This window comes from Ochotona princeps, chromosome 17, assembly GCF_030435755.1.
Source record: "Ochotona princeps isolate mOchPri1 chromosome 17, mOchPri1.hap1, whole genome shotgun sequence".
In the NCBI taxonomy this organism is placed as follows: Eukaryota; Metazoa; Chordata; class Mammalia; order Lagomorpha; family Ochotonidae; genus Ochotona; species Ochotona princeps.
The window spans coordinates 29,563,784-29,577,465 of record NC_080848.1 but is presented as its reverse complement, the minus strand read 5'-3'; the positions used below and the strand labels follow the sequence as shown (position 1 = coordinate 29,577,465).

Genomic DNA, 13,682 nt, shown 5'->3' with positions numbered 1-13,682 from the left:
ATTCCTGGAATATATAAGAAATAGAATGTCTCAAATACAAATATCAAGAGAATTTATGGTTTGCAGCAGGCACTTGGCACAAGCTGAAGACAACACTTGGGTCACCCTCATTCCCTTTCAGACCGCCTGGGTTCAAGTACCAGTTATGCTTAGACATCTCACTTTCTAAACTGCATTTATTTATTTATTTATTTATTTATTTAATAAAGGCTTATTTATTTGAAAGGCAGAATTAGAGAGAAATCATCTATACATTGGTTCATTCCCCCAAATGATTCTAACAGTCAGGGTCTCCCACATGAGCACAGGGACTCAAGCACTTGGGTCATCTTTCACTGCTTTCCCAGAAGCATGAACAGGAAGCCAGATCAGAAGCAGAGTAGCCAAAACAGTCACACCATATGGGACGCCGATGTTGCAGATGGCAGCTTAACCCACCCCAAGATTTTTGCTAACGCACATCCTGGTAGCAGATGCTGTTTCAGATTCTTCAGTTCCCAACACTCTAGCTCATCTGGAGTGAGTTCCTGACCCTTGGCTTCAGCTTTGGGGAGCAAATCAGGGAATGGCCATCTTCACAGTACTGCTATAATACCACCATTTTTAATGCATAAATAAGATGCCTCCACCATTGCAGCAGTTTAGCATTGAATCTTCTAGTCCAAACTGTCAGCATTAACCTCTAGTACTGGAAAACATTTTTCCAGTGACAGAAAGAACAATAATCACTTTCCTAACTTCTTCTGTGAAAAGCATCAGGCCCCTGTATCTCTTGTCGCATACCCCAACTCCAAGTTACTTGCATACCTTTCTGGAACAGCATCGTGAGTGCTGTCACTTTAAAGTCTCATTAAGCACAAAGACAACGAAAAAAATGGTTTAGTTTGGTAAATGGAGAGGTCACTAAAACTATCAAGTGATGTCACCTCATTCTGCTCATCCCCCAAAATCTTAAGAGTTCAAAGTGTGTTTTTTTAAAATGCCTTAAAAGATGTATTCATGTATTTGAAAGGCAATTACAAGGAAGGAGAGGGAGGGAATAGCAGAGACAGAGAGCTCTCACTCACTGGTTCACTCCCCAAACGGCAGAACTGGCCAAGTCAGGACCATGGAATGTCACATCTCCCACGTAGATAGCAAGCAGGAGGAGCCCCTGACCGACCGTGGGCCATCGTCGGCTAACTTCCTAAGGCCAGCTGCTGAAGGGAAGCAGCTGGGACTCAAACCAGCAACCACATGGAATGTTGGCACTGCAGGTGGCAGCTCAACCTGCTTGCTACAACATTAGCCTGTCATCGGTGTATTTAACTCCTCTTTGTTACTGATATTCCAAATATATGAATAATACCTTTAAGGTAACACAGAGATAAACTAAGTATTTTAGTAAGAGAGGACAAATAGTGCAGAGCAGAAGAAATCCTCGCTATGAAATTTAATCTTTGTTTACAGAATTATAAAGTATGCCAAATCAGCTAACTATCACGTCACAGGTAATATTATTCCAACAAACTCTTATATTAACACTGAGATATATGGGCAATGAAATCTTGGTTAGAGAACCAATGTTTTACACCACCTTAGAACTGATGAATAAACAAAATGAAAACTACTGCAATCTTAAAACTATTATATGCTTAATTATTCCATAAACACAACAACCTGTAAGAAATTAGGAAATTAAATTCTTAGACATAAAATTACTTGGTACATATTATCAAACAAGTACAGTGCTGGGGGACTTCCAGGACATCAAATACACAGTTTGCATTCATGTAGAACCTACTTCCATAACATTAGAGCACTGAACTTGTTGATTATCTATAAATAACATATACAATAATTCTGATTGTGTATATTACTAAACATACACAAATTAGAACTATAAATAGAAAATCTAACATTTCACTCTCATTCTAGAGATAGTATTGCATTTACTTTGACATATTTGACATCTTGATTCATTACCCCATTATTTGTCCAGCATAAGAGTCAACCTCAATGGGCGTGGCACAGTAGCCTAATCGCTAACGTCCTCACCTTGCCTACACCAGGATCCCATGTGGCTGTCAGTTTGTAACCAGGCTACGCCACTTCCCTTTCAGCTCCCTGCTTGTGGCCTGGGAAAGCAGTAGAGCAAGGCCCAAAGCCTTGGGACCCTGCACCCATGTGGGAGACCCAGAAGAAGCTCTTGGCTCCTGGCTTTGGAATGGCTCAGATCCAGCTACAGCAGCCACTTGGGGAGTGAACCAATGGCCAGAAGATGTTTCTCTCTGTCTCACTTCCTCTCAGTATATATCTCCCTTTCCAATAAAAATAAATAAATTTTTAAAAAATTTTTAAAAAGTCAACCTCAACAACTGGAAGACATTTCACCCACTGTGCCTTATTACCACAATACCTCTATTTAAAAATTAAGAATCATTTCAGTGAGGCCAGCACAGTGGCATAACAAGCTAAACCTCTGCCTGCATCACCAGCATCTCATATAGGCACCAGTTTAAGCTGTTCCACTTTCAAGCCAGCTCCCTGCTCATGGTTTGAGAAAGCAGTGGAGGCCAGTCCAAGTCCTGCATCCATGTAGCAGTCCTGGAGTAAGTTCCTGGCTCCTGGCTTCAGTTTGGCCCAGTCACAGACATTGTAGCCATTTGGAAAATAAACCAGCAGATGGAAGATCTCTGTCTCTCCTTCTCTCTAATTCTGCCTTTACAATAAAAATAAATAAATCTTAAAAAAAAAAAACAACAACTAATCATTCAGGGGAATAGTATGGAATAGTATGCTAAGACTCTATCTGCAGCACCAGTATCCCATATAGGTACCAGTTCATGTCTTAGCTGCTCCACTTCCAATCCAGTAACCTGCTAATGGCCTGATACAACAGAAAAGAACGGCCCAACACCTTAGGCCCCTGTACCCATGGAAGAAGCTCCTGACTCCTGGCTGTGTTGATCAGCTCAGCTCCAGCCATTACGGCCATTTGGGGAGTAAACAGCCATTTGGGGATGGAAGATATCTGTCTCTCTTCTAAAATCTGTCGTTCAAATAAAAATAAATAAATCCTTAAAAAAAAAAAACTAAATTCACCTTTCAGTCAATGTTTTTGAATATCAACAGTATCCCAAGGATTTAGAACACACTTCAAGACTACACAAGCCACAAACTTAGGTGCAACAGGAGGCAAAAGATGAACACAGATGCTAAAATTCTGATCCTATGAAGTGCAACAGGTACAGTAACTTAGAAAATACATGCAATCTAAACCTTAGACAAGCCTTTCCTGTGTTCTGTTTAAGACAGATACAAGCCAAAAATAAAAGCTATCACTAAAAATTGTTTCAACTGACATACAGTCCAGCTAAATTAGTGTGTAAACCCAATTTTCCTAATACTTAGAACTTCTGAATAGTAAATGAGTCACTAACCTGCCCTTTCACTCAAGCAAGCCTGGGAAGCATTATCTGTTATTACCACAACACTTCACCTTCCAGGTCCCACATCAATTGCCTGCAATCCCATTTTTTCTATTGTGGTAATAGATGGCCAACTTTTTTTAATACTCTCTAATTATAGCTAGGAATTATTTAGTGCTCAATAATCTTAAAGCAAATAGTTCTGCTTTATTAAGCTTTTTTAATTTGTAAAATGATTAATAATACACACTGAATTAATGTATGCTTGTCAAATTCTGTATTTCCTTCTCTTCCATACACTCTACAAAATGTATAGGCATATGAAACTAATGAATGCAGGTTCTATTACTTATTTAACACCTTGAAACAGTTTTCAAATCTTAACTCCATAAAAAGCTGTATGGACTTGCTAAATCCCTACTCAAACTAACTACACTGAAGTTCAATCTGCTTCAAAACAGAAAGAAAAAAAAAACCTGGTTTACATTTAGAAATGCTAATTTTATCAATTCATTCCTCTTTTAACATACTTCTCCATATTAAAACCATAGGACAAATTAATTCAAACAATAGTTAATGTAAGATTTCACAGATATTTTGCTATCGCATAAAATATTTGCTTTAAAATTCAACGGGCAGACACAACAAATTGAAAATCTTCAGTAAGATCAGTTTAAAATGCACAATTAACCTCACTTATATTTACAAACATACAATCTTAGTTTGATAAGATATTAAACAGGCTAAAGTTGATCAAAGTTTAATTTTAGGATTTTTAAATGCCAGGTACATAACTAGTATTCATAGCCTCAAATTTAGGCACTTTTGAACCTTGCAGCTGTAAATCAGTTTGATGCTCTTTCTCAAACCATGTAAGCCATTGCTTAATTGAGGCCAGACCTGTCAGGCTTGACAGCATCCCGGAAATGACCAGCCTATTAGGCCTGGAAACACATCAAGAATTTGGAAAATTTCTCATCTTAGGGCTGGGAAAAAAGTGTGAGACCACGCACAGAACAGTCATAAGAAACACATATGTTTACAACCAATAAATCTACATTACATATCACAGAGTCAGGTAATGGTCCACTAAACTTCTCTGGCATCTTCCAATATATGAGCAAAAATTCAGTCCTGAATTCCCACTCTGAATGCCTGTCTCTAGACCTCATTTGCATTTTCCATCCTTCAGAAAAGCACCTGAGTTGATTTCTTCAACTTAGCAACATGCCCCAGCTATAGGCAACTGCCTAGGCTGCCTTGTACCTAAGCAAGTCTAACACTGCTGGGAGAAAAACAGCCAATAGCTGGAGGGTATTCTGGGCCTGGTTAATGCCAAATTTGTGTAAACTATACCAGTGTGCCAGTATAGTTGCCATTTTTCTTAGTTAAGATATGTGGGGAAGGCGGGGAACACCCCCATCAGGACTCGCCACCCCAGCCCCAAGCAGGTACGCAGCTACAGATTGCCTGGGGAAAGGGATCTGGGGAGGTGTTGGGAGTGGGAGCGACTAAAGACATGTTTGACAGGGGAGAAATGACTTCTGGGGGACTTCCACGGACTTAGAAACAATAATACCTAGATTCAATCTGTTTAATGTTTTCACTTCTTACCCAGAAAAATCCATTACAAGTTTTTTGTTTTAAATTACATGTACACACATACTGAAATCTCAGTCATGAAAAATTAAGTCACATTCGGGCCATCAAGCGTGCAAGAGCCACACTTGCAGCCAGCGCCTGTCCAGCGCTCAGGCACAGCGGTCTCAGGCAGTGGAGGGGGCTGGGAACACCACAGCGTGCGGCGGAGCTGGCCCAGCAGCAGGAGCTAGCCCAGCAGCAGGAGCTAGCCCAGCAGCAGGCCGGTGCCTACGGGAGCTACAACACAGCATCACAAGGCTGGCTTTCCGCACGCCAGTTCGTGGGCAGGCACCGGGCTGAGAACCGGCAATCAAGCGCAAAAAGCTCTGGTCAACGTCGGAGGAGTCGAAACCCAAGACAAGGGGCTTGTGACAGCGCCAGCTGTCCAGCCTCATCCCACCTCAAACGCAACTGATTTCAGGTATTTCTGGTGTCAGTCAGCGGCTCAAAGGGTGAGCGATGGCAGCAGTGGATGGTCAAGCACCCCCCGCCCCAACAGACTGGCAAAGGCCCTCGGAAAAGGCAGCCTCCCCAACAAGAAGGGGTTCCTGGTAGCAGAGGAGGGCGCTCCGCGGCCGCCCCCTCTCTCCCTTCCTTGCAGCCAAGGCTGACAGGAACGAGCTTAGGACGTTGTCGGATTTTACGAAGCAGAGGGGAAAAAAATGGCAGTGACAAACGAGCCTGGAGGGTTGGAGCCACCCAAGAAAAGGGAGCGAGGGCTTTCCTGGGCACCTCCAGGGTAATAACGCCACGGGAGAGCACGAACACTGCCCTGCCAGCGCCTGACACCCCTTTCTGGGAAAGCGTCGCCCCCTTCCAGCCGGTCCCAATTCGCAAACACCACTTCCCAGCCGACCTCGCGTCCCCACTGTACTCCCCGCCACCCCCTTGCTGGCCTCCCTTCCCTTCCGCCTCAAGCGCCCCACGCCCTCAGCCTCCCTTCCCTGGTCACCCACCCTCCGGGCAGCCCGTCGCTGGCCTCCCCGGCTGCTCGCCCAGACCCCTCCCCCTCACCTCTCCTCAGCGCCTCCTCGTAGCTGAGGAATCCGATCCGTGACTCCTTGGCGCCCATGCTCCCCTCATCCCCTCGGCCGGGGGTCGGAGCCTGACCTCGCCCCCACCCCCACTCCCGCCTTCTCGGCGTCCCTGGGTGACGGTGTCGGCGTCGGCGTCCCCCGGCCCCCTCCTCCCACCACACTAACAAGTGCGGCTTCTACCCCGGCGGCTCCTCCCGGCCGCCGCCACCGCCTCCATGCCGGATCACGTGACCCGCTCCCACCCCGCCTCCTACTCCGCCCTTCTCCTTTCTCCTCCTCTCTCTTTCCCTCCTCACGCCCTCTTCCCTCCCCGGCCCCTCCTGCCAGCCCCGCCGAGGGTCACCTGACCCGAGGCCCGGGATTGTTCCGGGTAATGGCCGCCCAGGGCCTCACACTCCGCCCCGCCCCACGCGCGCTGGAGCGTCCGGGAGGAGGCCGCCTCGCCGCACGTAACGCATCATCCCCCCCCCGCCCCGCTGCCCGCCAATCGCGAGCCCCGAGTCTCCGCCGACGAGGCAGGGTGGTGACTTCCGGGGCGCTCCGGGGCCGGTCCTCCTGCCCACACGGTCTGACGCTGACCGGGCGAGTGGGGTCCGAGCCGGGCGGTTGTTGTGGCCAGGACTCAGACCCATCTTGGGAGACGAGTGGGGTTTTGTAGAGTGGAACCCTGAGGGATGCAGCTCCGGAGAAAAAAGGAGCGGGCTAGCGGGAGGTTTCTGACGTTAGGGAATGTTTTTTACTAGGCGACAGTTTTGCGAGGAAAGCATCTCAGTGCTTTCCCTTGTAAGTGAATCATGGTGACGAAGAATACTTTGCCTTTCCCGTCACCCCTTCCCTCACCCCAGGTATCCCTGGGCTTGCTTCCTCGGCCTGGACCCAGCCGCCCCTCTGGCTTCTTCAATCCTCTTCGTTGGCAAAGGCTTGGGTGTAGCTCTGGGAAAGTCACACCTTGCAGCTTCCCAGAATTACCCTGTTCCAGGAATGTGGTAGTTAAAGGCTCGGGACGGGAGTCCTTTGTTGCTCTTTTAATTGTAAAATATATGTGATAACGTTTGCCATTTTAAGGGAATTCAGTGACATTAAAGTGCATTTACATGGTTGTGCAACCATGATCACCGTCTACCTCTAAAACTTCATCTTGCTTGCTGAAGTCACTGGAGCACTCTTTCTCCCCAGTTCGTGGCACCCAGTGGCCTGCTTCCTCCCATTCCTTTTTTTTTAGATTTTTTTTTTATTATTATTATTGGAAAGCCAGATATACAGAGAGGAGGAGAGACAGAGGGGAAGATCTTCCATCCGATGTTTCACTCCCCAAGTGAGCCGCAACGGGCCTGTGCGCGCCGATCCGAAGCCGGGAACCTGGAACCTCTTCCAGGTCTCCCTCGCGGGTGCAGGGTCCCAAAGCTTTGGGCCGTCCTCGACTGCTTTCCCAGGCCACAAGCAGGGAGCTGGATGGGAAGTGGAGCTGCCAGGATTAGAACCGGCGCCCATATGGGATCCCGGGGCATTCAAGGCGAGGACTTTAGCTGCTAGGCCACGCCGCCGGGACCCCTCCCATTCTTGTGCCTACTGAACTCTTTCATCATGAGTGGGACTGTTCCTCCTTTTGTCCTTTTGTGAGCAGCCAATTGGCTGATTTTTTTCATTCTTGTTTACTTGCAAGGTAGATGAGCTCCCATCTGCTAGTATATACCCCATATGCCTGTAACAGGCTGGGCCAGGCCAAACCCGCAATCTGGATGAGGAGCAGAGATGGGCTTTGCCCGGGGCACTGAGACGTGGGATGTAGGCTTGCTAAGCAGCTTCTCAAAGGCTGGGCCCAACCCCAACAAGGCTACTAGTCTGTTTACTTAGCAGAATGTCTTGTGGGCTCTTGGTGTTTATGTATGTCATGTGTCAGATTTGCCAGATGATCCATTTTGTAATATTCACGTGAAATAGAAAGCAGGCACTTGAAACACTTTTCCTGTGTCATGACTGGATAAAATTGATTATACATGTCCAGTGGTATATTTATTTCTCAGTTCCTTGCTTTTTAACTTGTGTGGTTTGCTTTTGTTATTCTTCATCCTGAAAGTTACTGTGGGAAGCTCTGGATAAGGAAACAACATTAAAAAGTAACCATTTTGATTAGATTAGTCTCATCCATGCTGGTTAGGTAATTTAACCTGCCAAAGGATTTTACTTCTTTTTTTTTTTTTTAAAGATTTTATTATTATTGGAAAGCCGGATATACACAGAGGAGGAGAGAGACAGAGAGGAAGATCTTCCATCCGATGATTCACTCCCCAAGTGAGCCGCAATGGGCCGGTGCGCGCCGATCTGATGCCAGGAACCAGGAACCTCTTCTGGGTCTCCCACACGGGTGCAGGGTCCCAAAGCTTTGGGCCGTCCTTGACTGCTTTCCCAGGCCACAAGCAGGGAGCTGGATGGGAAGTGGAGCTGCCGGGATTAGAACCGGCGCCCATATGGGATCCCGGGGCTTTCAAGGCGAGGACTTTAGCCGCTAGGCCACCGTGCCGGGCCCAGGATTTTACTTCTTAAAGCCAACAAATTCTAATATGCCCAGCCTGAGAAAGAAGGCAATATTCTGTTTTTCTACTCACCTGTCCTGGCCAACCAGATCAGCTGCATGGTGTTAGTCACAGCACTGCCCTCTCCAGTTCACTGGGAGGCAGTTAATTTTAAGAACTCAGATTAGTTGCTTTACTAAAAGGCCGTGAATCAGGGGGTTAGGAATGCATTTTAAAACCTTTCATTCCCAGGCCATTAGTTCAGTGTAGACAGATGTCTTCAGACAAAACAACTCAGTCATTTTCAGCCTGCAGAGTTCTGAGATTATCATAATTATTGGGAAGTGAATTTTAAGATAGGCTCAGCTGTGAGGGAAAAGAGATTAAATTTATGGCTAAGAGCAGTGGGATAGCTAATCCCATTTGGATCTTAGCTTTCATGTCTTCAAGAGTTCAGTTGCAACATACTGGAGGTATTTTACTCTCCTTAAACAATTGGCTGGCAAGGTGACCTACTGTACAAAGGCTGGGCCTGGATATTTACCCACTTGATTTTCTGTGGAGTTGGGAGAAAAATGTTTTATCTTTTTGTAGCACTTACCTAATTTGAGAGAGGTATGGTTAGAGTCAGAATGTATCTCATGGGAGAAATTATTGCAAAATACTCTGGAAATAATATAAACATGGTCATTAATATTTCCCTTTTTAAGAAAGAATTCTTTTCATTTTACTTGAAACAGTTTAGAGAGAGGGAAAGACAGATCTTCATCTGATGGTTCACAACAGCCAGGGCTGGGCCAGTCTGATGTTCGGAGCCAAGAGCTTCTTCAAGGTTTCTTACATGAATGCGGGGCTCAAGCTCTTGGGCCAACCTCTGCTACTTTTCCCAGGCCATAAGCAGAGAGCTGGTTCTGAAGTGGAGACCCTGAAACTCAACCAGCCCAAATAAGATGCCTACACCACAGATGTAGCATTAACCTGACATACCACTGCACCAGCTCTCAATAATTAGTATTTCGAACAATATTAACAGGAACTTTCATTCTCAAATTTCAGGCATAGTTCTCTCTACAGCCATAAAATTTTTTACTCCATTAAAGAGTTTATCATGGATTAAACACTGCTAAAATTTTTTTTCTAAACCAGGTATACAGAAAGGAGAGACAAATCTTTGATCCACTGGTTCACTCCCCAAGTGACTACAAAGACCAGAGCTGAGCCGATCAAAAGCCAGGAGTTAAAAGCTTCTTCTGGGTCTCCCACACTGGTGCAGGCTCCCGAAGCTTTGGGCCATCCTCTACTGCTTTCCCAGGCCACATGCAGGGAGCTTGATGGGAATTAGAGCAGCCATGATATGAACAGGTGCTCATATGGTATCTTGGTTTTGCAAGGCGAGGATTTAGCAATTGAGCCATCACACCGGCCTTAAACACTGCTAAAAATTCTGAGTTGAGATGGCAAACTAAGGAATACGATGTTTCCTTTTAGTTAAACTAAGTATATTATTGAAGGCAGTGAAACAGATGTGTCTAATGGGAATTTTACATTTTAAGCTCGGATTAAAATCTGCTTTCTCATTTGTATTACAAAGTACTAGACAGTTAAAAGTTAAAAATATAACTAAAAGCTGGGCCCAGCACGGTGGCCTAGCAGCTAAAGTCCTCGCCTTGAAGGCGCCAGCATCCCATATGGGCGCCGGTTCTAGTCCCGGCAGCTCCACTTCCCATCCAGCTCCCTGATTGTGCCTGGGAAAGCAGTTGAGGACAGCCCAAAGCCTTGAGACCCTGCACCCGCATGGGAGACCCGGAACAGGTTCCTGGTTCCTGGCTTCGGATCGGCGCAGCACCGACCATTGAGGTCACTTGGGGAGTGAATCATTGGATGGAAGATCTTCCTCTCTGTCTCTCCTCCTCTCTGTACATCTGACTTTGTAATAAAAAGAAATAAATCTTTAAAACATATATATATACCTAAAAGCTAATACATTACTTACATTTGATGATGTAAAAAACCTAAAATCTACTTCTCATGCTGAAAAGCTTTCTATTAATTCATGTGTTCAGTTTTGCTTAACTCATTGAAAAGTTAGGCAGCTATCACTTTAAGAATTAGGTTACACTTAGGAAACCATTGCTTGAAGTATAATGACATGCATGTGAAAGGGTTGTCCATATGCAAATTTAAAGCATAGGAGATTGATGTATAATTTCTACTTCCAGTTGGGCAACCTAAATGACAGTGTTTCTCAGTTTGCACACCAAGAGAAATGACATTAAGAATAGGATACATGGGCCCGGCGCAGTAGCCTAGCGGCTAAAGTCCTCGCCTTGAAAGCCCCGGGATCCCATATGGGCGCCGGTTCTAATCCCGGCAGCTCCACTTCCCATCCAGCTCCCTGCTTGTGGCCTGGGAAAGCAGTCAAGGACGGCCCAAAGCCTTGGGACCCTGCACCCACGTGGGAAAACCCGGAAGAGGTTCCAGGTTCCCGGCTTCAGATTGGTGCGCACCAGCCCGTTGCGGCTCACTTGGGGAGTGAATCATTGGATGGAAGATCTTCCTCTCTATCTCTCCTCCTCTGTGTATATCTGACTTTCCAATAAAAATAAATCTTTTGTTAAAATAAAACCATTTTTATTCATTTGAAAGGCAGAAAGAGGGAGAGACAGAGCTCTAACATCCACTGGTTCACTCCCAAGCTAGGCCAGGCCAAAACTAGGAGCCAGGAGCTTCTTCAGGGTCTCGCACAAGGGTACAGGAACCCAAGAAGTTGGACCACTTTACACTGCTTTTCAGTGCACATCAACAGGGAGCTGCGTGGGAAATAGACCATTGGAGACTCGAACTGGTGCCCATGTGGGATGCCAGTATATCTGTAATACTGTGTATCTGTATATACTGTATATACTCTGTATATCTGACTTTGCAATATGAATAAATAAATATTTTTTGAAAGTTAGTTTCTCCTCCCCATGCTTATATTAATAGCAATTTAAGCAGATTGTGCATAATAGCTTTTACCTATTAGAAATCTGAAGAAAGAATGGAATGGCTGCTTTGCTTGCCATTGAGTTTATTTTTATTTTAAACCTGGATAAAATACTGAGGAAATGCTTAAGAATACAGCATTCTCAAATCTATAATTAAAGATATTTCTCTTTTCTGTTTATTGTGTTGTAAAATGTCCCGAAAGTAGCAAAATTTCAATAAAATCAATACCTACAGTATAAGAATCACCGGATACCTAATGTAAAAACTAAGAATGGGAGCGTCCGGAGTGGTAGCCTAGTGGCCAAAGTCCTTACCTCACATGCGCTGATTCTAATCCCGGCAGCTCCACTTCCCATCCAGCTCCCTGCTTGTGGCCTGGGAAAGCAGTCGAGGCCCAAAGCCTTGGGACCCTGCACCCAAGTGGGATAACTGGAAGAAGCTCCAGGTGCCTGGTTTCTGATCGGCTCGACTCTGGCCATTGTGTACATTTGGGGAGTGAATCAACTATGGAAGATCTTCCTCTCTGTCTCTCCTCGTCTCTGTATATCTGCCTTTCCAATAAAATAAATAAAGAAAATAAATCTTTTTTTTTTTTAAAGAAAGATGTCTCAAGTTTTCTTTCATGTGGAGTTCCTGGCTTTCCAGTCATTGCAGGACTTGAGGCATGACCTAGTAGATGGAAGCTCTCTGTCTCTCTCTCTCTCTCTCTCTCTCTCTCTTTTTCTGTTTTCTCTGTAGCACTGCATTTCAGATAAATAAAAGCTAGCATAAGAATCTTTAGTTTAGGCTCTGTTTCTGTGTTGCCACAATGCACATTTCACAATTTTGCACTAACCACTGAATCTATGAGTAAATATTTGTTCTTTATATTATTCCTGTCTCAGCCTTCTTCACCCCCACATGTGAAGAGTTGTGCTTGTAACTCCTATAAAGTACTCACTTATAAAACTTAAGGAATGTGTCTTAGGGACAGGACCACCAGTAGCTCTTTCTCCAAGTTGATTTCTTTGAGCTTCTTTGATTCCTCGCTGATTCTCAGGACAGGGCAGGCCAGTTCTCAGGCTGGTCTGTTTTTTTTTCTTTCCCAGCAACGTCAGTTGAATTATAATCAGCAGCTAATACTCATAGAATAGTACACAATGCAGGTTTAAACACATGTGATATAACGTACTTCAATTTCCAGGTTGCAAACAAGTTTGCCAAGTTATCTGGAGGCCAAGCTTATCAGCCTAATGGGCCTTCTGAGCAATGCCAGCCCCAGCTATGTACCTTTGACTTTGATTTCTTGGTCTTTTAGATGACACATGTAAGCTCAAGCTGGGCTCTCCTGGTTCTTACATTCCGTCATCCTAGTATAGGCCTTGAGATGGATGTTCTCGTACCAGTTCAACTCTCCAGCGGGATGCCATTCTGGCATAGCAGGCTAAGCTGCCACTTATGCCTGCATTCCATAGCAGAGTGTCCATTCGTGCAAGTCTCAACTGCTCAGCTTCTGATCCAGCTCTCTGCTCACAAACCTGGGAAGACAACAGAAAGCCCAAGCAATGGGGCTCCTGCTGCGGAAGATGTGGGTGGAGCTCCAGGTCCTGGCTTGGGCTAACCTTCACCTGATCACTGTAACCATTTAGGGGATAAACCAGAAGCTGGATAATCTGTCACTTTCCCCTCACAGGTAAACAATTTTTTTTCTATAATATCTGTCATCATTTTTATTTCACTCTCCATTTTTCCTCTTGATTTTTAGTGGAATACTTTTTTCTGTTTCTTCCACCTTATTTTTTTAAAGGTTTATTTTTTATTGGAAAGTCAGATATACAGAGAACAGTAGAGACAGAAAAATCTTCCATCTGATATTCACTCTCTAACCGACTGCAACAGCTAGAGCTGAGCCAATCTGAAGCCAGGAGTCAGGAGCCTCTTCTGGGTCTCCCACATGGATGCAAGGTCTCAAGGCTTTGGGCTGACCTCCACTGCTTTCCCAGGCCATAAGCAGGGAGCTGGATGGGAAATGGGGCTGCCAGGATTAGAACTGGTGCCCATATGGAATCCCAGCCTATGCAAGGCAAGGACATTACCCACTAGGCTAGAATACT

The 13,682-nt window shown here is 45.2% G+C and overlaps 1 protein-coding gene across 3 annotated transcripts in view; it reads right to left on the bottom strand.

Annotated features, from left to right (window-relative positions):
* USP32 (ubiquitin specific peptidase 32) overlaps positions 1-6,310 on the bottom strand; it is a 154,504-nt gene extending 148,194 nt beyond the window's left edge. The window contains exon 1 of one of the 3 annotated variants that reach the window (XM_004590953.3): positions 6,066-6,310. In XM_004590953.3, coding sequence (XP_004591010.2) covers positions 6,066-6,123 — 58 coding nt within the window. In that variant the 5' untranslated portion in view covers positions 6,124-6,310. The remainder of the gene's footprint in view (positions 1-6,065) is intronic. The other 2 variants (XM_058676199.1, XM_058676200.1) reach the window with 2 other exon arrangements.
* Positions 6,311-13,682: the final 7,372 nt, after the last annotated feature.